This window comes from Cavia porcellus, unplaced genomic scaffold (assembly GCF_034190915.1).
Source record: "Cavia porcellus strain 051 isolate PalLab524CR breed Dunkin Hartley unplaced genomic scaffold, mCavPor4.1 scaffold_12, whole genome shotgun sequence".
In the NCBI taxonomy this organism is placed as follows: domain Eukaryota; kingdom Metazoa; phylum Chordata; class Mammalia; order Rodentia; family Caviidae; genus Cavia; species Cavia porcellus.
The window spans coordinates 22,905,782-22,930,127 of NW_026947495.1; the positions used below are offsets into that span (position 1 = coordinate 22,905,782).

The 24,346-nt window shown below is 36.7% G+C and overlaps 1 protein-coding gene and 1 long non-coding RNA gene across 3 annotated transcripts in view; one reads left to right on the forward strand and one right to left on the reverse strand.

The window, feature by feature from the left end:
- Positions 1–1,849: 1,849 nt before the first annotated feature.
- Slc35f5 (solute carrier family 35 member F5) overlaps positions 1,850–24,346 on the forward strand; it is a 38,035-nt gene continuing 15,538 nt past the window's right edge. Inside the window, exons 1-10 of one of the 2 annotated variants that reach the window (XM_063258970.1) lie at positions 1,852–2,173; positions 2,918–3,008; positions 3,145–3,286; positions 6,856–6,999; positions 9,451–9,513; positions 12,364–12,445; positions 13,356–13,546; positions 15,588–15,669; positions 16,386–16,473; positions 19,082–19,146. In XM_063258970.1, coding sequence (XP_063115040.1) covers positions 2,134–2,173; positions 2,918–3,008; positions 3,145–3,286; positions 6,856–6,999; positions 9,451–9,513; positions 12,364–12,445; positions 13,356–13,546; positions 15,588–15,669; positions 16,386–16,473; positions 19,082–19,146 — 988 coding nt within the window. In that variant the 5' untranslated portion in view covers positions 1,852–2,133. Of the gene's footprint in view, positions 2,174–2,917; positions 3,009–3,144; positions 3,287–6,855; positions 7,000–9,450; positions 9,514–12,363; positions 12,446–13,355; positions 13,547–15,587; positions 15,670–16,385; positions 16,474–19,081; positions 19,147–24,346 lie in introns of both variants that reach the window. The other variant, XM_063258971.1, reaches the window with a different exon arrangement.
- Positions 20,180–24,286, reverse strand: LOC134478269 (uncharacterized). Its single transcript, XR_010050772.1, has 2 exons — positions 23,799–24,286; positions 20,180–21,141 (listed from the first exon to the last, which is right to left on the reverse strand). It is a non-coding gene; the product is annotated as an uncharacterized LOC134478269 (long non-coding RNA).

Sequence of the window (24,346 nt, forward strand, 5' to 3'; positions counted from 1 at the left end):
TCTTTCTCCACAGTCTTAAAATAAAGGCCACTTTACTTTATATTCTGGCTTCTAACCACCGAAAACTCTTTCAGTTAGTGGCACTGTTCTTTAGCAGATGCTCGGGAAAGAGGTGTTAGTAATTTATATATTCTAGGTACTATCACTTGTGTTATTTTAATTTAAAACATTTATAGATGAAGAAACGAAGGCACAATAGAGTGTTGAATATCTTCAAGATACATAAAAAATTGTGGTCAGATCAAGAATTAGAATCTAGTTTTCCTGCTCTTAAATCCTGATAGTCATAATGTTATCACTTTTTCAGACTATGCATAAAAAAATCTTTAAACATATTATGACCCTGACATCCTAAAGAATGCTAATAAAAAATAAACTGCAGTTAAGTCCCCAATTTAGGGACATTCAAATTGTGAATTTTCATTGATATGAACAGACCTTCAATTAGGAACATCCCTACATGCAAACAAATCATGGACATGGCTCACATGTCTGCTGGACATTGTCCTAACTGTGCTGCTGTGTGCTTGCTGTATGGTGCGGTGGTTCACAGCAGTACAGTACTCAGTCAGAGCCCAGGATGTCAGGAAGAGGACAAGCAGTGATGTGGAGGGGACTGCTAGGAAGCACAAGGTGACACACATTGTCTATCAGTGTCAAAGATAAAACTCACATTGTCAGACTTAGGAAAAAAGTCAACTATTTTTCTCTCAGAACGGAATTCCTTTGTAAATTGGGGCTTACTGTAGTGCTGGAATAATTTGTCTCTAACCAAACTTCCCTTAATAAGTAATTTCACAGTATTTGTAATGTTTATACTCTGTACAACAGATTTCTGAATAATTTATTAGAGGCACTTTATGCCAATAGTTTATTAGAAACTGATCATATCAAGATATTTTCAGCTTGGCATGGTGGCACACTCCTGTAATCCCTGAACTCAGGTGCCTGAAGCAGGAAGATTGTTGCAAGTTTGAGACCAGCCTGGACTACAAATTGAGCTCAAGGTCAGCCTGAACTGTAATAGCGAGATCTTGTCTCACAAAAACAAAACAGAAATTTTTTCCATTGGTGCTATTAGTCACTAAAGTATGTGGTTTGGTGAAACAAAAGGAACACACTATATCATGACCACAGGGGTAAGAAAAATTTCATTGTATCATCTGCTCAAGATGTGAAACAATGCAATTGTGGCAGACAGTTAAATTAAGATTCTGAAGTCCGCTTTTGTTTTCTAAATAATATAAATAAGGATGCTGGCCAAACCTTTTTAGATACTCAAGGTATTTAAGAAACAAAAAGCCCTCTACTTTAATAAGGGTAACATTTGTGGAGCTCTTACTATGTACCATGCCTTTATCCAAACCCTTTACACATGTAATCCTGGCATATACACAAACCCAAATACAGCAAGTAACATCATTGGTCCCATTTTTCAGGTGAGAAGATCGCGGGGCAGGGAGATACGTATCGTGGCCTGCGTCACAGCAAACAACTCCAAGAGCCTTGGCTCGGTCTACAGACAAATGTTCCTGGGAATTGTATCTTCAAGCCACTTTTCTTTTGTCTTCTGTAGAAAGAGATATTCTAAGTTTCTATGCTGAACTTAGTAAGAAATGGCGCCAGGAACTTTGGGTTAACGGTGGGGCAATCTAGACCCTAGGCCACCTCGCCTGTCTTTTCCCGTTCCTGCCTTCTTGAGGACCGCCAAGCCCTCTAGCCCAGGACTGGCATAATCTTCACCACATCTCCAACAACCAGGCGCTACGCGCCTGCGCTGGCCGGTGTCGCGCCGACGTGACGCAACACGAGCGACGCCGCTGGGCTCCGGGGGCGGGGCCGCGGAGTTGGCCGGCAGGGGGCGGGGCCGGGGCGAGGGCCGAGCCAGGGCCGAGCCACGGCTGAGCTCTGGCCTCCGTGGCCGTCGTTGCCTTAGCGATCTGCCCCTTGCCTCCTTGCCTGCTCTCCCGGCCGAACGAAACAGAGTGCCATCGGTGGCCCTGCCCTGAGGGGCATCGCGGTTTCAGAGGCTCTGCACTATGTTGGGCGTCGTGACGGCTGTCTGAGTGAGGGGCCTCGGCAGTGGCGCCGGGCGGCGGCGGCGGCGGCGGCGGGGCCGGGCCCGGTCCGCTCATGGTGCCGCCACGACGCCATCGTGGGGCAGGAAGGCCAGGTAGGCGGGCAGATGGCGAGGGCCCGGAGAGCACCTGGAGCCCGGCGGCCGCGAAGCTCGGAGCGGAGAGAGGAGGCGGACGGGAGCGGGCGCAGGGACCTTGGCCGCGGGGGGCGGTGGCTCCGCAGACCTCGGGCTTCGTCTAGCTCGCTAGAGAGGCGTCGCCAGCAAATTTTTTTCCTCCAAAAAGGGAGGAGGATGCGTTATAACTGCTGTTCTGCACTCTCCTTGTGAATTGTTTGGATCTAAATCACTGGTTGTAATCATGGGGTTGGTGAGGGAGCTGGAGAATCCTTTTCTCTTACCACCTGAGATGAATGGAAAGGACCCCTCAGGCCCAACGACAAATCACTTACTCTCTGATCACTAAATTCCACTGGAGATGAGGAACACAACCTTTAGATCTAGACGCGCGTCTAGACACTGACCAAGGAGTGGAGTCCTCGGCTGGGAGAAGTGCAAGAAATTTTGCTTGCGTGAAATTCAGAGGCGCTATTTTCTGGTAGTTACCTAGTATTCTTAAATAGATCGCATGCTGAATATTGCTTTTTCCCTTCCCATGAACTTCGCTCAGTGTAATCAGAAGTATACAGCGGGTAACCCTAAAGAAAAACGTCGGTTGTGTTGAACACATTTTCGCAGTTTTTCTTCGGTTTGCCCTTAGTTTCAAGGTGAATTTAAAAAGATGTAAAGAATCTTGATTTGTTGACATTTTTATAAGCGTCATTTTGTGGTGGTTTGTAGGTGGGCTGAGTTCTTCACCTCCTTTTAGACTGAAATCTGCCCGGTTTTCAGGCATTGCTTTTGAAGAGCTCAGAGAGGCCCTCAAAACAAGGTAAATTCTGTGTGCTGTGTGACTTTTCGACTGCACTTTAACAAATGTCAGGTGTTTCTTTATACTTCTCGTCTCATTTTTATATCGTTATTTTTCTAAAAGCATCTCTAATTAGGTCTGTGTTTTCTAAAAACAGACTGCAAATGGTGTGTGTATTTATCATGAACCGAATGAATTCCCAGAACAGTGCTTTCACTCAACGCAGGAGGATGGCTCTTGGGATTGTTATTCTCCTGCTGGTTGATGTGATATGGGTTGCTTCCTCAGAACTGACTTCGGTACGTACCTCTCCTTCCGGAATGATGTTACGTTATAGTACTGGTATCAGTGTTAACTCGTGGTATTTCTAGCAATTACTAGAAATAATGAATGCAGTATGTTAAATGTTGTTGAATTAGTGCTTTTCTTTGATATTGAATTAGTGACATTTAAATTTAAAATTGTAAGAATGCCCTTTGTTTTTTGTTCAGTTTTCTGGTATTTTGTAGTAAGGGTTACTTAGAAAAATATTAATATTTTCTTAATATGTGAAGGTGAGTTTGTTGGGTTTTTTAAATTCATAAATTCAGTTTCTCTGCAAATACTTTTTGGGGGGGAGGGATGAACAACGATTCAGGATACAAAACCAACCTCCTCCACTTAGTAGAGAGTGAGAATATTTTTGAACTGGGGGTTTAGCTCAGTGGTTGAGGTTTGTTTAGCATGTAAGAGGCCCAGGCTTCAGTCTTCAGCACTGCTCTAAAACAAGTAAGCAAACAAAACCCCACTTTTGAAAAAATGAATAAAAGTGATAAAAATTTTCACCCTGCAGGTTACTATTATGCACGTGCATGTAATATATATGTTTGCTGACTGAAACATTAATACGAAGTGTACATTATATGAGTGCCTTCAGTTAAATTTTGTGTTTGATATATTGTAGTGTTTAGAGTTCACAAATCAGTTTTCTTTCTACTCATTAATTCTGTTTGGTTAATGATTACTGTGAAAAAGACAGTTAACTATTTCAACTCACATGTTACAGTCTTAGCATACAAAAGGAAACTGCCATTTACAGATTTAAATGTCAAAGGAGGCAGTTTGATAGGATGGGTCTTTTTACCATCATAGCTAAGTAAAAGTTGACATTGACATTATGTCCTATGAATAAATAATTTTTTGTCCTTTCTGGAATGAAGCTGTGCAGTACAACAGGTCATTTATTTTCACTTTTAAAGCTTTTCAGTAATCTTTTAGATTAACATTCTGTAGTTTTACTTCAAAAAATCTCCTTAATATTGGCAGAGAATTAAACTTAACTTGGAAATTCTGTAGTTTCAAATAAATTGTTTCACTTATTAGGTAAGAAAATTTAGGTAATTATTTTACTTATTAGGTAAGAAAATCTAGATATCACCCAAATCAATTATAATTTAGCAGTTTATGTCTGAACAAAGTAAAAAAAAAAAACCTACTCGTTCAGGATAAACATTTCACAATAATGTAACATGAATTAAAGTGCCATATGGTAATAGTAATTACATTTAGCTTTTCAATTATATCTCAGTGAATCTAGAGGAGAATGTTTAATAAGTTTTATCCAACAACTGATTTAAAGTTTTAATACTTCAGCCAGATAAACTCACAAACTTTTGAGATAAATTGGGTATTTCAAAAAGGGAATTTTTATTATGGAACTTTCTAACATACACAAAATAGAAAGCATAGAATACCTTTAACAATTGTCAATTTTTTCCACTTTTATCAACATTGCTGAAACTTTTCCTGGAATATTTTAAAGAAAATTCTAGCTGCATTTGCCTCAAACTGAAAATTGCTTTTGTTTTTAAAACATAATTACTGTGCCATTGATACTATATAACAAAATGAACTATAATTCCTTAAAATCCCCTGAAGCCAGTTCATATTCAAATGTGCCCAGGGGTATCAAGAACATGTTTTGTTTTGGTTTTTTTTTTTTTTGTTTTTGTTTTTTTTTTTTTTTTTTTTTGATCAAACTCAGAATGTTTTGCTTGCCAGGCTTTTTCTTTTCAGGTTTATTAGGAACTAAACAAACATCACATAATGCTTTGTTGTATAGTTGAAGTCACTTTTATTTTTTATGTGTATTTCCCCACTCTTTTTTATGCCATTGGTTAGAAACAGTAAGTCATTTTTCCTCTTTAAGATGTGTCACACATTTTTGATTTTGCTTGTTACTTCCTTGTCTTTTAACTTATTCTTCTTTTGTTTCCTGTAAAATGATAAGTGGGTATAAAATTCTCACTTAGGTTAAGCTTTTTAGGAACAAATATTTGGGTAATAAAAAGTACTTCCTGTGGCATTACAGTGTGGGTCACGTAGTGACTACTGCAAGTCTGTTTTGGGTGATGCCAGTTTAAACACTAAAATTCCTCACCAAACTATATTTATTTTCATTTATTCATTTTTGATACGAGGAATCAAACTCAGGACCTTGGGCTTGCCAGGCAGGCGCTGTGCTGCTGAGCTAAATCCCCGCCCCCTTTGTCACATGTTAAGTGTGAATGTCCATATGATTATTGCTTTGTAAGGGTTACAAAATGGCTATTTTTCTAAGGATCGTTCTTTCTGCATTAGCTAGAACCCTTAAAGGAGAACTACAACTAGTTATTCTGAAGCACGATTCATGTTTAAAAAGTTGGATAAATCTTTTTATTATTTATTAAACCTTTTTGTTCATTTTAAGAATATAGTTACCTGGCAACTTCCATAGTGACTTGTTAGCATCATTGTAAATTCATTAATTTTTATATATTTTATATGTTTTGTTTTAAAGCTTAAACTATCTTACTTTCACCAGTGGCAGCCCCTTTCAGGTTGACTTTGGGGTCCTTTTAATATGACCTAAATAATTTTTAACATTTTATTTGCTTTCTGGAGCAAGATGCTTCAGGCTTATTGTATACATTTTTTGGGTTTTGGTTTTGGTTTATTTTGAAACAGGCTCTTGCTGTGTAGTTCAGGCTGGCCTTGAACTTACTTTGTAGCCTCGGCTGCCTTCAAACATGTGATCCTATTGCCTCATCTTCCTGAGTGCTAGGATTACAGGTGTGCACCACCACTGGAGTCCTATATGTTTCTTGCCTCATACTTGGATTCGACTGTTGTAGTTTCTGTTAGTACAGAATGGCACAGACTGTCACCTGGGCCCTAAAATTTGTCAAGTTTTTAGGGCTTTTCAGTGCACGTAGAGTGTTTTTCCCTAGGAGACCAAAATGATAACTTTCTATTGATATTTACAATTTATATGAAGAGTGTAGGTTCTTGAATAACTTCCTAAAACATTAAACTTCATGTAATTTTCTTCATACATCATTCGGTTTTATTTTGTTGTTTGATACTTTCTCCTGTGTTCAGGCTGACTCCTTCAGCCCTGCACACAGTTGAGAAGTAGCTTCTCAGGAAACTTCTTAACCTTCCAATTGGTCTTTGTTGAGGAACCCTGAATTCCTGTCATGTTTCTTACCACATCATACTATGTTTTCTTCATTTTTGGTCTCTTATTTAGTGGTAAGTTCAAGCACAGGAAAACCTATCTTATTTTTCTAACCCATAGCACAGGTTTGTTGCATGATAGATTTTCAATAGATGTTGAACAAAACCTTTTCGAAAGTTGTCATTGCTGTGTTTGGCAAAAGGAACCTTCATATGCAAGATAAAGACAATATCAAAATGAATGTAAAATATTTTTATAATCCCTTTGACCTTTCCTATACAAAGAATCTTTTAAGAAATTAAAAATCATATAAAAACTTAGTTTTCTTAGAGACGATTGATAAGGTTTAAAGTCCCTTCAGAGTTATCTGTGTAACTTTTTCCTCTACAGTATGTTTTCACGCAGTACAACAAACCATTTTTCAGCACCTTTGCAAAAACATCTATGTTTGTTCTGTACCTTTTGGGATTTATTATTTGGAAGCCATGGAGGCAGCAGTGCACAAGAAAATTTCGAGGAAAGCATGCTGCTTTTGTAAGTTTTTAATTTTGTTTGTTGGGGAGGGTATGAGTTTTCAAAGTTTAAAGATGTTTAACTTCATTAAATAGAGTTAGATTTTAAATTGTTTCAAGTAAGTATTGATAGAATACAAGAAAAATTAGTTTTGTTCAAAATTTTAAATGTATCCTAATCAACTTGATAATCAGAGTATCTTGTACGAAATCAAAATGTATAATCACTTTCCTTCTCCCTTACCCCATGATATGTTTTGAGTTGTTAAAAATTGTTGAAGTAGCCCAAATTAATTAACGTGAAAAGGAAGATGGCAGAAATAAGAGTATCTAGAGTCTTAGATTATTTGTAGGTTGGAGGAGTATCATCTAGTAGTTACAAGAGTCTATTGTTGAAACAGAATAATTCCATTTTATATATTAAGATAAAAACTATTTCAGGGCATGTTTAGGTATTTGGCTAGTCAAATTCTGTTCTTGCACTGATCTGTTTAACGTGCTCATTCAGAGGTACTGGAAATGTACTCATTAGGTAAGACAGGAAATAATGCTATTTCAACCACCCCCTCCCAAAAAAGTACAAACAAAATAAAAGGACTGATGGAAACAAAAGAGATACAGTAATTACTGGGGCGTACATAAGTGGTAGTTTATGTAGTGGTAAATCTTCCTTGTAGAATTAGAAACGAATTTTTGAGAAGATAAAACAACTGCTTATATTAATCCTTTTCTTCTTTTAATATACAACATTGAATTTGCCACCTTAACCTTTTATCTTTTCCCCTTTTTTAATATTCTAAGATACATATAATGTGAAATTTACCATTTTAACCATTTTTAAAGGAAGAGTTTGGTGACATTAGGTATACTCACTTTACTGTGTAACCATCATCACTATTTATCTCTAGAACTTTTTGTCATCCCAAATGAGAACTGTGGACTCATTAAACTCAAGCCCCTAACCTCTCTTCCCTAAACCCCCAGTAGCCCCTGTATCTCTTCTGTTTCTACTAGTCTTTTTATTTTGTTTGTACTTTGAGCGAGTAGTGTGTGAAACAGAATTATTTCCTATTTTATGAGTACATTTTTGAGAAATGTGCTCATTAGATTTTTTAGGAGTCTTACAATACTTTTAAAAATGAAGTCTAGAAATATCACTCATGCGTACAAATTTAGCTTACTAAAATATGAATGTGTATGTCTTGTTTTGCAAGAGAAAATCATGCATTATAGAAGTGCATGTGCAGTGTTCTTTGCCATACAGGAAGACATTGTATATTGTAATATGTACAGAAAATACAGTGGAACAAAGAGGAGAAAATAGTAAATTCTGTCAATGAAGGAATAACCACTAATGTATCCTGCTACTTTTTTTTTAATGTATTTTTTAACTTTATTTTTTACAAAAATAAGATTTGTGTCATTATGTCCTGTTTTATAATTTACTTTCCCACTTAGTAGTATATCATGAAAAATGTTATAATTTAGAATTACTGAAATATTTTTATTTTTAATTATGTTGGTAATAAATAGTCATTGTTGAAGGTAAATTATGGTAACAAGAAGAGTAAGAATAATCTGTAATCCTGCCATCTCAAGACCAGTGAAAATAATTGATACTATCTATAGCTTTACATTTGTGTTTATATTAAAAATTATGTGTAGCAGAAATAGGTTCAGGTCTTAATCATTTGCTGACCTGATTTTGTTTTTGTTTTTTTTTTTAATGTATCATGAATGCCTGTCCAGGCAAATAAATAAAATAGATCATATTTTATTTTCCTATTTTTTTAACCCTTGACAGATTGTTTTGTTTTTCTTCTGATATAAAAAATAGAGATCTCTTTATACTGTACTAATCTCAGTTGTTGGTTGATAAATTTCTAAAAGTACAATTCTGCATAAGAGTAATATTTTTAAAGCTCTTGTTACTGCCAAATTATAGTCAGTAATGCTTATACCAATTTCTGTCTCAATGTATGAGATTTAACACTTGCCAGAATCCCAACAATTAACATCTTGTTTAATCTACATATTTTGGATAACTTTTTCCCTATTTATTGGAATAGAAGAGTTTGTATGTCACCTGTGTACTTTTCTACTTTTAACTGTTTTTAAAAAATGATGTGTATAGGTTCTTTCAGAAGATGGACTGTTGTGTTTGAATCTTTTTGACAGTAGTGTGATCTTGGGCAGGTTACTTAAGTTTTGACACTGGACAACTAACTTGAATTAAAATGAGTTTTAATTTCTCCTATTTTGATAAACTCTCAGCCTCAATTTCCTTATTCTTAAAGAGAAAATGTTATTATATGCCCTGTATGGCTGAATACTTGGCATTAGCTATTATTGTTACTACATAATAAAGTGTTGTAGGATTATTCTGGATTTTTGGCTCTATTTGTTTGAGTGGTATCTGACTACCCCATACCATAAATTTAATTCAATACTGTATTTTGTTATCTGTATTTAGTTTGCAGATGCTGAAGGTTACTTTGCTGCTTGTACAACAGATACAACTATGACTAGTTCTTTGGTATGTGTTTCTTTTCTTGATTGGCCATGGCAGGGAGAACTCAAATAGCTCTGATGGCCCCCCTAGCTGTATTAGGAGATGTAACTCAATATTGGGTGCCCTCTATGATAATTACAATATGGTACTTTTTTTCCTTAGGGAGAGCTGGAACCTACAGGTAAGCAATTCAGCTACCTTTGAAGAGACAGGGGAGAGGTAAACCACTTAAGGGGTGAACATAATAAAAAACAGTCCTTTGTTTTTTACCATCTTTCCAACTTCATGCTCATTATTATCATTTGGAAACATTTTTGCCTGGTACTGAGAATATACATGCAAAATGTTCATTCATTTATTCCATAAAATATTTTAGAGCAACTTACGTGAAACACTTATTCTAGGCTGTGGCAGTAAAGTTTACATGGGTGTGATCAAAATGTACAGCAAATGTTTAAATTTTAAAAACTTTATTACAGCAAAACATACATTGCTGTTAATCCTCCTCAAAATACTTCCCCTCATTTTGAAGACACTTACCCCATTGTTCTTACTGCTTTCTGGCCTTGAACTCGCAGTGATCCTCCTGCCTTGGCCTCCTGAGTGCTGAGATTACAGGCCTGTGCCGACATACCTGGCTGTTTCTTGCAGCTTTCTGAAGCAATTTTAGGAATCCTCTTTTGCGAGTGTTTTCACAAGCTGTAATAAAAAATACAGTGAATTCTGCTGCCAGATGCCATCCAATTGTAAAGAGGGCTCATAAAAAAAAAATTACAGTATATCTTCACTTTATTCACCAGACCTGGCACTGTGTGACTTCTGGCTGTTCCTTAAAGTCAAAATGACAATGAGAGATAAACATTTTTGATTAGTTCTGAGCATTGTAGGAGCCATGACAGCACAAATAAAGACATAGAGCATGACTTCCGGAGCTGCTTCATAAAGTGACAAGGACACTGGGTTAAGTGTTTTCAGGGTGACAGGGCTTAAAGGCAGTGTCTTTTACTGTAATAATTTTTTAAAAATTTAAACACTCATGTTTTGATGACACCTGTATGTTCTAGAGTGTTAGAATGTTTGAGGAGCGGGAAAGCAGAGGTAAGAGGCAAATGAATTAAATAATTGGCATACTTATTTTAAGTATTTATAATCTAGTTGGAGATGCTTATGTAAAGTCCATTCTTTTTTTTTTTTGTGTGTGTGTCTTTTTTCGTTTTTATCGGTACCAGGGATTGAACTCACGACTGCCTGCTTGCAAGGCAGGTGTTTATGCCGCTGAGCTAAATCCCCAGCCCCCAAAGTCCATTCTTTTAAGACCATCACTAAGGCATCTCTTTGAAATATGTTTTTGACAGTACTTTTCTTTCCAGATGTGGAATTGTGAGAGAATTTAAAGTTACTCTAACGTACAAGTTTGTGAAGTACTAGCTTGATGGCTTTATTGAAAGTACAGATTTTTGACTGTTAATTTTTTTTAGGACTGTTGTGTGCCAACTATGATACTGGGTACTAGGAAGAATTTAGTGAAGTTTGGTGAAAATGCCATTTTTTCCCCTGAATTTTAAGCACTGACAAGGTAGTGTAGTATCAGTTGTGTCTCTCAGTGCAGAAGGTGGTGTTGAGGTGGCAGCCTGTTTTCCTGACGACTCTTCTTCTAAGTTTTGCTTTTATCTCTAAGGTGAATGTATCAGATTGTTCTAGGCCAGGTGTTAAAAGGAAAAGTCAATGTAATGAAAAGATTATTCTTTTCCAGACACTATAGTCCTTTGATTTATGGAGTATTTTTCATTCTAAAGTACCAGGAATGAAAAGAAAAGTCAAAAAAACACAAACAAAAGTTCTGTTAATCTTTAAGATATAGTCTAGTTGAAGAATTGTTCTTTAAATAAAGAATGTGTAGAGAATATTTGTAAAACTTACTGAGGCATTTAGAATCACTTAAAAATATGGGTCTTAAGAACATTAGAAACCTTGCTTTAATTCTGTTGTCTACAACTTGGTTATTTTATATCTCTGCTTCTAGAAAAGTTCCTTTAACATGTCTTGTTTCATAAAGTTATTTTGAGGACTAATGAGAAATGCATGTTTAACTGCCCTGGACTGGTATGTGGTACATAGTAAGAATTGATAAATAGAAGACATCTTTGTTTTTGTTGTTATCTGCTAACCACATAAAAGCTTTCAACAATTTTTGGTTTTCTCTTGAAATTTATGTAATAAAGCAATTTGACTAATACTGTATGTAAATATATTATACATGTACATACACATATGTTCATGTATAATGTATTTATCAGCTCATTGTCTGCTTTCCTCTTTGAACTATGTGATCATTGTGTTTTCTTATCCCCAGAACCTATAAAAGTACTTGACACGTAGGATCTCAATATGTTTTTTGTTTGTTTTTGGGAAGACAGACAGAGTCTTGTTATGTTGCCCAAGCTGACCCTGAGTTCCTGGGCTAAAACGATCCTCCTTTCTTAGTTTCTGTGTAGCTGGGTTTATAGGCTCATGCCACCATGCTTTGCACTCAAATGCATATTTTCTAAAAGAAAGCATGAAAAGGTGTGGAATACAATCTGTTTGCTGAGGGAGAGGTCTGTGTGACCTTTAAATACTAATTGTTACAATGTGCCAAAGTCTCTTAATACTACATTTGTAGGTGCTGATTCTTGTTTGTTACTGTACCTGTGTGGATCAGTTGAGCTTCCTTCTTAAGTTTTTAATGTTTATTTTGGGAAATTTATGCTGCATAAACATGCTGAATTAGCTATGTTTTGGATACAATCTGGCTCTCCATCCCATCCATTTAAATTTTAGTCAGTATGTCAGCTTTTATTTGGGCTACTTATATTTGTTCCTGTTATGTTGCAGAGTGAACCACTGTATGTTCCTGTGAAATTTCATGACCTTCCAAGTGAAAAACCTGAGAGCACAAACACTGATACTGAAAAAAGTGAGTAATTTTGAGATTGAGAAATGAATGGAAATTTTAGCTTCTTCAGGCCCCCCCTCAAACTTAATAATTTTGTGGGTTGTCTAGGATCACCTGCTAGTTTTGTTTCATATGGATTGACATTTCCTGAAGTGTCCTAGAAGTTTGAATGGATTGTTTTTGTATCACTTCAACTAGAAGTAATGTCAGAATCTCTGTGGTTCCAACGTTTGCATATGCATGTGTTTGCAGTACTGGGGAATGAACTCAAGACCTTAGCACTGAGCTACATTCCAGTCCCCTTTTAAATTTATTTTGAGATGAGGTCTTACTAAGTTGCTGAGTTTCCCAGATTGGGCTTGAACTTGATCCTTCTGCCTCAGCCTCCCAGATCACTGGGTTTACAGATGCGCATTATCACACTTAGTCTTTTTTTTTTTTTTTTTTTTTTAAATGAACACTGTTCTGTTGAACATGTACTTAAAGACCCTAATATCAAGTGATAGGAGTTTGTGAATCTTAAAAGATTCTAGTTTCACTGTAAGGTGTTTATCCATAATTTCCTTTGCAAGGAATGGTCCTAAAAAGGAGTGTTCAGCATGCTTTTCGAGGAAGATAATTTTCGTAAGTTGGGTATCTATGATGAAAAACCGAAATATAAATGCTAAAATAATCATATGAAAATCCTGAGCTAAGCAGTTGTATATGCACAGCTGGTCTGAATATTGCTCTTATTTGAAATTCTGTAACATTTTTATAGATGAGAGTGAGTAAAGCTGCTCAGTGTGATAGTACAACTGTTTTTCTCTGAGTGGCTTACTCTGATAAGAAATGAATGAAATAATATGCAGTTATGACTAAATTAAAACTTGTGACTTTAGTTAGATGAAAGGGCACATGTGATAATTTTGCACTATGCTTTTCTTTTAAGCTCCCAAAAAGTCTCGAGTAAGGTTTAGTAACATCATGGAGATTCGACAGCTTCCATCAAGCCATGCGGTAGAAGCAAAGTTGTCTCGCATGTCCTATCCTACTGTGAAAGACCAAGAATCCATATTGAAAACTGTGGGGAAACTGACTGCAACTCAAGTAGCAAAAATTAGCTTTTTTTTTTGCTTTGTGGTAGGTTTTTTTTTTTTATTACATATTTGGAACTTGAATTTTTAGATAATATATAGGTGATATTTATACCAATAATTTAATATTGAAGTGTAAGACTATTAGGTTAAGTATGACATTAGGCTGCCATGTGGCAACATTTGGGAGAGTATAAAAATTAGCAAATGCTTATATACCTTAAAGAATTAGTAGTCATTAAATCCTATAATATCTGTTCATATGCATGCATGCATACATACATACATACACACATACAATTTAGAAATTCTTCAGAATTTACCATTACCTCAGGATCAGAACAATGAAAAGTTACTTATACTATGATTTATACAAGGGCTAGTAAATATCCAGATAAGAGTTTATCATATCCATTTATTTCCTCAGATAACTGTTTTTACATTAAATTTTTATAAATGTAGTTAAGTATTGTTTTAGCAAATGTTCATAATGAATATTTTTATAGAATTTCTTAAGTACAATTTATAGTCTATTATTCAAATATAGAATCTGGAAAATGTCCTTAAGAGTTCAAGGAGAATGACAGTATGATAAGTAGAGTATTTTTATTTTGGGCTACTAGAATCTGAGACTTGCCTGAGTTTGTGAACTCTAAAAATGAATTTCAGGGATACTTTATGTATATATTATATTGAATGTAGCCTAACAGAAAATTGTTTAATATGAGCCTTTAAGTTTCTAATTTATAACTAGGCACTTTAAACTAGTATACTATGCAAATGTCAGTATTATTGGCCTGAATTATAAGGTGTTTTGTTTCATAATTTTGCCTCTTACACCGATTGCATAGCTTATTTGTCTCCATTTTCTGGCTAAGTAACCTCTACCTTAATGATACTTTGATAAATATATTCCTCTATGCAAAAATGTTTGGGAATACATGATTATGGAAAAAATTATATGTATGGTATATATAGTTATATTTATAATAAAAATAGTCATATATTTTGAGTTATACTCTCAGTTTGACTTGTGTGTGCTTGTTTTATTTTGTTTATTTATTTATTTTGGTACTGAGAGTCAAACTCAGGGCCTTGCGCCTGCCAGGCAGGCACTGTGCTGCTGAACTACATTCTCAGTGTGCTTGTTTTAAATATGTAAAACAGGACTAAAATTATATTAATTGTATGCTTCCTTTCAAAGGAACCTTGAGGTGATATATAATGATAGCATCTCAGTGATAAACATTAAAACAAGCCAGATTAAATCGGTAATAAGGACAAGATCTGGCTGTAGTGTAAGAGATTATATCAGGAGATTTAATTTAAAGGAAGAAAGCTACCTAAAGTGGGTACAGAACTCATCTGTAGACAGGTGTCAGGAGGACCAGAAGGAAAACCTCTGAGTTACACACACTTGTTTATTGAAAGGAAGTATCTCCCTTCCTTGAATAAAGCAAAACTTTGCTTCAATTTTAAACAGAGAAAGACGGTACTGTGGAACATATGTTCCAAGACCTCAAGCACATGCCTGAAGCTGGGGAGGGTGTGAACCTATGTATACTGTGTCTTTTTTTCCTGTACATACATAACCATGAAAAATTTTCTAAATTAAGGATAAAGAAAGGGTAACAATAGAATAACAGAAATAGAGCAATTGTAACAATGTATTACAGTAATTATTACCACCTCTTGCAGCCCCAGACATCTATCGCTCTGCTTTCTGATTCTGTGAATTTGAATGCTTTAAGTACTTCTTATGGAATCCTACATTATTTGTCATTTCATGACTGCCTCATTTCACTTTGTTTAATATCCCAGAGGTTCATCCATATTGTGGCACATGCCTCTTCAAGGCTGAGTAAGATCTCATTGTGTAGATATACCACATTTTATTCTTTCCTTTATCCGTAGGCACTGAGGATACTTCCGTTATGAGTATTTTTTAGAAAATCAACCTGAAACACACTGTGAGAGCTTTGTCAGTCTTCAGTAAGTGTGTAGGAGGAAGAAAAGGGACTATAAATTGTAATGGCAGCTACAAATATGCCTTTCATTAGGTTTCATTTTATTGTTCTTTTTTTTAGTGGTTTTTGGCAAACTTGTCATATCAAGAAGCACTTTCAGACACTCAGGTTGCTATAGTGAATATCTTGTCTTCAACTTCTGGTAAGAAATTTGTGTTCCGAATCTATACTGTAAATTGATACATTTCTTATGTGTGTGTCATACACATACTTCTATTTTGTTATAACTTTTTACATTAGTTGTCATGTATTTTTGTATATTTTAGCTGCTTAATATTTATAGTTTCCTGCCTTAGCCCTGTGCTCCTTACGTTTCTTCAAGTACATTGCAGTGTTTTTTATACAACAGTATATTGAAATGGTACAGGTTGGCTCTTTGTATTGTGGTTGTCTTACCCTGTGTATATCTTTGTTAAAGATCTTTTTCTAAACCCTTTGGCTAAATGTAATTGCTTATTTCAGAACTATAATTTGCCCTATGGTAGGTGTTTTATTTTTAAAATTGAATCACCTTCCAAATCTGGCAGATAAGAGAAGTAATTTTAAAACTGTAAAAATAACTTCAGCACCACAGGTGTGGTTATGTTGAGGTGACAGTGTTACTCGGAATGCTTAATTTAACTCTTTTATTTAAAAATAAATGGGACTATACTTGATCTGTATTGTCAAAATCAGCATGGTTTAGTTTAGAAGCTGTTTTTATATATATCTTCATACATTTCGGCATAGGTAACTAAGTCTCATTCTTAGTTATTTAAAATGACAAGAAAATAGTTGTATAATTTACCTAAGTATTAAATTGGTTAGTAGTAATGCTGACAACTCATGTACTTCTTTTTTATCCTTTTCTCCTAATAGGACTTTTTACCTTAATCCTTGCTGCAGTGTTTCCAAGTAACAGTGGCGATAGATTTACACTCTCCAAACTACTGGCTGTAATTTTAAGGTAAAATGCAGTATAAGCTAGTTTACTCTGCTTAAAAAATATGATGTTTAAATTTCTAGTTGTGATGCAGGATAGTTTATTTTATATTATAATACTCAGGACGAAGACAGCAATAAATGGACATTGTTTCTCAGCCCTGCTTTATACACTAGCACTGTTTTCCAAACCTTCCTGGATGGGTTAACTGGAAGGGAAAGACCCCAAGGCAGCGATGCTGCCATTCACGTAATTGGAGATTTACTAAGTCTCATCCTGATACTCACATGTAACTTAGTGAGGAAATGAATCATCATGACTTTCAGGGTATCTATTCCTTTTCCAAGACAATTTCCTATTTTTGTTGTGACTTTGATTTGTCCTTCTTCTACTTTGCCTAAAAATTAACATTGTTTTCTCTAATTGTCTCAGCCTACAATGATCTTTCATTTATTTTACATGTAATTCGTTCGGAAATTTTACATCACTACATAGCAGCAGCATTATCAGTAACTGTACTTAAATCTTTTATTTTTATTTAATTTTGTGTTTGTCTTGTCTTTTGTATTGAATTGTAAACTTTTGGTGGCTAAGGTATTGTTTTGTACTTCCTTGTGTCACTAAAGCCTAACAGGGTTTGCTTATTTATAGACAGTACTAATAATGTATTGGTTTGAGAAAGCTATTATTTTTGTGAGAGAAAACCAGAAATCAAAGAGAATAGCAGAATCATTTAATGATGAGAGTAATATTTCTTAGGGCAGAACTGGGATTGATTGAGAGTTCTGTATTTTGTCCTTGGGCCGTTCTCTTAAACTGTGAAAACCTTTCTTAGTTGAAGAAAGGATGATCATATTATCTACTTTGCATCATTGTTTTAAAGTTTGGAGCCTTGTATATAAAGTACTTGTCATATAGACTGATGTTGGCAGGCATTGAACCAGTAGCTCCAACTGAATTTTTCTCTTCAGATGTGAGGGACAGTTGACTGTAGTAGTTTCACTGAATAATCTGGTTGACCCAGCTCATTTACTTTTTAAACACCACAGGTTTGTTCTTCTGCACGATTGGCTAATGTCTTAGCCAAGTATTTATTTTTGTGCTGGGGAGTAAATTTGTATTTTGGAAGTAAGTGAGGTTTTATTCAACTTTATTAAAGTTTATGCTAATTTTTAACTTTTCTTTGTAGTACCTAATAAGATTTTAATCAAGACAGAAATAGATTCACGATGTTGAACTTGCAAGTATTTTGATAGATTCTGTTACTCCTCATTAAAGTTGATCTAGAACTGTAGTGGGCTAAGCTGGGCCATCCATGAGTTTTGTAAATAAAGTATTGTTATTCTGCATGCATTTTCATTTATTTGCCTGTTGTCTATGGTTACTTGAGTGTAACAGCAGTAGAGTTGAATTGCAACATAAACCATATGGCCCATAAATCTAAAATATTAGTGTTTGCTAACTGGGTATAGTGGTGCACACTTGTAATCCCAGTACTGAAGAGACAGGCAGGAGGATTGCTGTGAGTTTAAGGCCAGCCAGCTACATAATGAGTTCAAGGTTAGCCTGAGCTATGTAGTGAGACCCTGTCTCTAAAACAAAAAACCAAACTAATGTGTTCACTTGACTTTTAGTCTAGCAAATTCGATATCTAGAGTTTTTAAAAATATTTTATATATTCTGAAGAGTTTCATATTAAAAATTGTATAAAATTATTTTGACTTGGCCTTAAGCAATGAGATTGAATTTCTGAAATTACAAAAAGAATTTGATATCTTAGCAACACTGAAGGAAACCTAGTGAGCTGAAAAATCTCATTTCTTCATCTATATCTTATTCCACTTTCATCATTACTAGTCTTGAGATTTGGGGGAATTTTTTAACCTCTTGGCTTATTTCCTATATGTAAATTGAACATAATAGAACTTGTTTTGGGATTGTTATGAGAGTAAAATGAGCCAAAAGTTCTAAGGTATGTGGAACAATGTCTGGTATACAATAGCTACTCAGTACTATTTAGCCATCATCAACATCATCTAAATGGAAAGAAAACCTCTAGTGTCTAGTAAATTACGATTATGCAATAAGCAATATGACTTTTCAGTATCCTTAATTCTGTTTATTATCCATTAAAGTCATAGGATTAATGGAACTATTTAAGTGTGTAAGAAGAGTTTTACTGTTCATTGAGTTTTTTTTCAGTTAGCAAGAATAATGCCATTGCTAAATGTGTATAAGTTTATTTTTGTCACTGGAAGATTGACTGAGGGATGACCAATCAGTTAATTATTTCATAAGTGAAAAACAGTATATGAGAGTGTTGGTTGTGTTTCCAGCTGTGTGACCTTGATCAACTTACGTCACTTCTGTACATTATTTTTCTTGTGTATAAAGAGAATGTCAGTGGTGAGGATCCAATGATTTAATACAAGTATAGTGCTATACTTATAATATCACTGGGGGTAATTATGTAATCACAACATTCTTTAACAGTTTTGCCTGAAGTTGATACTAGTTTTGATCACTTTTAAATAACTTTTATAAGGCTAGTCTTTTAAGAATTATTTAAAAAAAAGAATGGATTATTTTACTAATCAGGAGTGACTTTTTTTATATATATATATGTATATAGCATTGGAGGCGTTGTGCTGGTAAACCTGTCAGGGTCTGAAAAGTCTGCTGGAAAAGATATGATAGGTAAGTACGACTCTGCAGCTTCTCTGTTAATGACAGTATAAAGTTCTCTACTAACTGTCAAGTGTGCACACGCAAGAGGTGGACCCTAAGCCAGGCCTTTTCTTTTATTCAACTTTTCCTTTTGAAATAATGTGAAAAAAATATAGAATTCATGTAAGCTTCACTCAATTCTCTAGATGTTAACAATTTACATATGGTGTAGCTACAAAAATTAGAAATTAAAATTCATTTTAATATTGTTATCTATTATAGACCCTTTTAAAATTTATTCATTTGTTTCAGGATCTTTTGTTGTATTTTAGTTTCCTTTAATCTGGAACTGTTCCTTTTTGACTTCTATGACATTGACACTTTTGAAGGATACTAGTTTTTTTGTACAATGCCTCTGATTTAGATTTGTCTGATATTTCCTTATGGTTAAATTGAAGTTGTACATTTTTAGTAAGAGTATTGTGAAAGTAGTATTATATCCTGGTCTAATGTTAATTTAACTCATTACTAGAGGTATTAATTTTAATGTGGATCCTGCCAGTGTGGTCCAGTCTAACAGTACTAATTGTTTTCTTTGTATGTGATAAGCATCTTGTAGGGAGACACTGTGAGAGCATACAAATATCCTGTCCCTGTATTACTCTCTCATACTAATTTTATCATTCACTTTTGACTCTTACTGAAACAGTTACTACTATGGTGGATATTTAATTTTTGATCTAGTGAATAGATTTAACAAAACCAGAGATGATCAGTTTAGTGCTTTTCTCTCGTTTTTTTAGAAATTTGAAGTTTAGTGTCTAGAAGAATGCCTCCTAAACTACTTTTGATTACTGCTTAGTGAACTGTGCCTTGATCTGCCTTACCTCTTCCCAGAGCAGCTTTGTTATAGAGAACAATTTATATATTTAGGTATTTTGTGTGTAAAGTTTTGTTGACTGATCCGGCCTGCGGATCAATCCATGGGGTGTACCTGGAGGAAGAACAGGGATCAAATAAAGACATAGGGAAGACAAAGAGAGATGGAAGCAAGTCGAGAGAGTCCGATCAAGCTCTGTTTTATTCCGGAAGTGATTACATCTTTTATAGGGAAAGGGCAGGCTGGTGGGACAGGAAGAGGCTATGGGGATGAATACGACAGGGTCACCGTCACATCCGGGTATGTGACGTAAACAGGAGAGGATTATGGTTAATGTAGGCAGACGCATTGTGCCCATAGGAGAGAGAGAGGCGGGGAGACAGCAATGGGGCTGTCTGCGGCTCCCTACATCTCCTCCCTTTCTATCTTATTTAATCAGGAGTATGGCATGCCCTGCCAGACAGCATCTGTCTTAGGTCAAGGACCTCACTGCATGAATCCAACCAGGCCTTACCCATCATGGGCTTGCAGAACAGCAGTTGGTCCTGTGCCTGTCTTAGGTGGCCGTTGGAATTAACATGCATGTCCTAGTTGCCCATCTCTGACTGCCTGTCCATTGCCCCAGGGCAGTTAGGCTGCATTGTCATTTGGGCCACTTGTGGGAATTCCTTTCTGGTAGGTTTGTTGGATCTGCCATCTCCAGCTGATGATAGTGTATCTGAATGGGCTTTGCCATAAACGCGTTTATCCGGTTATTAATGAGCGTCATAATCTTCTGAAAAATACAAGGACTCACAGAAAGGAGAAGCAATAGGGTACTAGGGGACCCAAAAGGGGCACTAGGTAAGGGAAAAGCTCCCCCAACACACACTGAGGAGAAAGGGTCGGCAGCCATTTGTTGTTGTCGTTGTTGAAGTCGTTTTTCTATTTTTTGGAGCTTGTCTCGCATAACACCGGACGCAGTCTATTTGGCTGGTTTATGTTCCTCCAGATCGAGAAGAGCATCTTTTGCAGTCACAGGGGGTTGTGTGCATGGCTGTCAGCAGTTTTAGTCTGTTTGGCAGGGGTCTAAATCCACCATGGGTGTGGTACGGCTCAAGGAGCAGGCTGAGTAGGCAGCATAGGGCACCGGGGAGTTGTGTCACCTGTAAGAGAACACAGGAGATTGTGCCTCAGGAAATGACATTATTCCTGGCCGTTGCATGGAGTCTTTGAAGAACTGTCTACTTGTTTTACAAGGTGCTCAGGTAGCCATCTAGCCTCTCTATCCTGTTGAGAATAAACACATACTGAACCGCGTCTCCATATGAGAATGGGATCAGGGACATGCCATGAATTAGTCAGGGGGTCTCACCATAGTACAGAAGCAAATTGCTTTTGTGTTTCAGTATGCCAAAAACGCATGGCTGCTGACTGTCTAGAAGCATCCATATTTTAAAAATTAATGATGAATAAGGCATGAGATAGAATATTTTTAGGTGTCCTCCTTGTGGTACCATTCTCCCTTTTTTATTTTATCAACAGTGAGTTTTAGGGAGAGATGTGCCCTTTTAACTATGCCTTGACCTTGAGGGTTATAAGGTATGCCTTTTATATGATCAATATTAAGATATTGACAGAAACAAGCAAAGGCAGAACTAGCATAGCCTGGACCATTATCAGTCTTTAATTGTTGTAGGCATCTCAGAACTGATAAGGTAGTTAACATATGGCTAATAACGTTTGGTTGCTTTGCCAGTCTGGGGAGAGGTATAAATGAAACCTCCAAAAATATTTATAGTTACATGAAGATATTTAAGATTGCCAAAGCTCAGGAATGTGGGTGACATCCATTTGCCATAATGCATTGAGGATAAGTCCTTTAGGATTAACCCCAAGTGTGGAATTGGGAGGTGCATGGCACAAGAAAGGCAATTTTTTACTATCTCTCTGGCTTGTTCTATAGTGATCTTAATACAGAATTACAGAAAAACGGCAAGAAATCAACAGTAAGTTTCATATTGTCGTCTTAGAAATAGCTGTTCAGGCTACAAAATTAAAGCATGCAAAGTGACATTCAAATAGTGACATTGCCAACCGCTCTGCTCAATGATCCAACAAAAACCCAGTAACATGTTTATCAGTCACACACTTGGCTTCCATCTCAAAGAGGGCAAGACCAAACATATCAAAACAGAACAAAACAGTTAAAAAAAGATTTAAAGAAACACAGATTTCAAAGCAAGTCTACTGGAGATCTTTACTGTTTATCTAATTGTCTCTAGTTTCCTCCAAACAGTTGTCCCCATCTTCACGCACATTAAATACACACTGCATATTATAGAACTAAACACATATTACAGGATGATGAAGGCTTCTAAGGTTTTAAGATCTGACATTAGGGAAGACAATAACTACCATAGTGTCTCTCATTCTCCTTTTAGCAGCTGTCCCCATCCTTACATATGCTGAAATTAAACTTAAGAGACTAAACCAGTATCACTCCGATCAGTTAAATGAGTCAAAGTAATTGACATTGGAATCTCCACCTCTGGAGTCTTTTCTGTAAAATGACCAGTCTCTCCACAGGCAAAACAGTCCTGTTCATGCTTTTGAGACAAGAACTGTTCAACTGCAAATCCCTGCAAGGCAGCAGCCACAGCAAAGGTGTATATATCCTGTTAGGCCTGTTCTATTTTTATGAGGTCTGACAGCGGCTGGGCAGATAGTGCCAGCGCCTTTAAAAGCCAGCTGTTCAACAAAATCAGTGCCTGCATCATCGTGACCAAAGACTTTGCTAGCAGCAGCAATCAAACAATCAACAAACTCTGAAAAGGGCTTATCTGGGCCTTGCTTAATGCTAGTGAGAGAGGAGCTCATATTATCTTTTGTAGGCAGCTTTCTCCATGCTCGAGTAGCTGCTGTTTGAATTTGAGTGAAAAGTGTTGGATTAAACTCCTTTTGAGCCTTTCTGCATGCATAGGCATCTTCCACTATTAACATATTAAGGTCTCACCCATTGTCAGCCTGTGTATTGTGCCTGGAGGTCTCTTTGCAATTTTTGTATATTCCGATTTTTACAAAAGATTATCCCCACCCGATAAAGTCACTCGGGCCAATCTTTGCCAATCTGTAGGTGTGAGCCAGCCGTCAGCCAGAGAATTTAAAACAGCAAGAGTGAAAGCAGCTATAATGCCATACTGGGCAACAGCTATCTTTAATTCTTTTAAAGCTGCCACTGTGAATGGCATATGGGTCTTAATGACTTGTGGAGCTAGCAGCACAGCGCCCGTGCCGTCTTACAGCTGTGCGGTGCCATCTTGGGGAGGTACGTTTGTTTCCGTCACCAGAAACACCATTTCAGGGAGGGACCCACGCTGATGTGGCAGAAGTGAGGCAAGCGCCATTTTAAGAGTACCATGAGGCCTGCTGGAGGCAGGCGCCATCTTAGAGGCACTATAAGGCTGTGCAGCTCGGAGGGCCTTGTGCAACCATCTCCTCAATCTGGGGATCTGCATGCCGCTGGGCAAGCAGCTCAGAGATTAAATTCCAATATGCAAAGGTGGTCACTGGAACCTTTTTCCAGACCAAAAACTCTATAATAATCTTTTAAAGCATCTCTTACTCTTTTCCACCTCTTGGTATCTATAGAACCCTCTAGGGCAAACCTTATGGATAAATTGAAAATACTGCAATAGTTCTTCTGTTCTAACTCTTACCCCTCTTGTCTTTAATGCCTTTTTAAGGCCTCCCACGAACAATTCATGTTCGCGCAATGCTTGACCCATGTCCGGGAAAGGGAATGGGGTCGCCGTTCACTTACCATGACTCGGGCAGGACGTTGGGTAGTTGTCTGTGCAGGCCTCGGTACTTGATTTAATGTCCTGTTGCTTTTAGCTTTAATCCTTGATTTAGTTTGCTCAGTTCTCGCCGCGGTCTCTGGTTCAATTCGCTTTCACTTTAAGCCGGCTGTCTTGAACAGCTCCCTCGTTGACTCCTCCGTGCCAGGAGCCCCCCCGCTGGGTGCCACTTGATCCGGCCTGCGGATCAATCCGTGGGGTGTACCTGGAGGAGGAACGGGATTAAATAAAGACATAGGGGAGACAAAGAGAGACGGAAGCAAGTCGAGGGAGTCCGATCAAGCCCCGTTTTATTCTGGAAGTGATTACATCTTTTATAGGGAAAGGGCGGGCTGGTGGGACAGGAAGAGGCTATGGGGATGAATACAACAGGGTCACCGTCACATCCTGGTATTTGATGTAAGCAGGAGAGCATTATGGTTAATGTAGGCAGACGCATTGTGCCCATAGGAGAGAGAGAGGCAGGGAGGTAGCAATGGGGCTGTCGCACGGCTCCCTACAGTTGACAGGC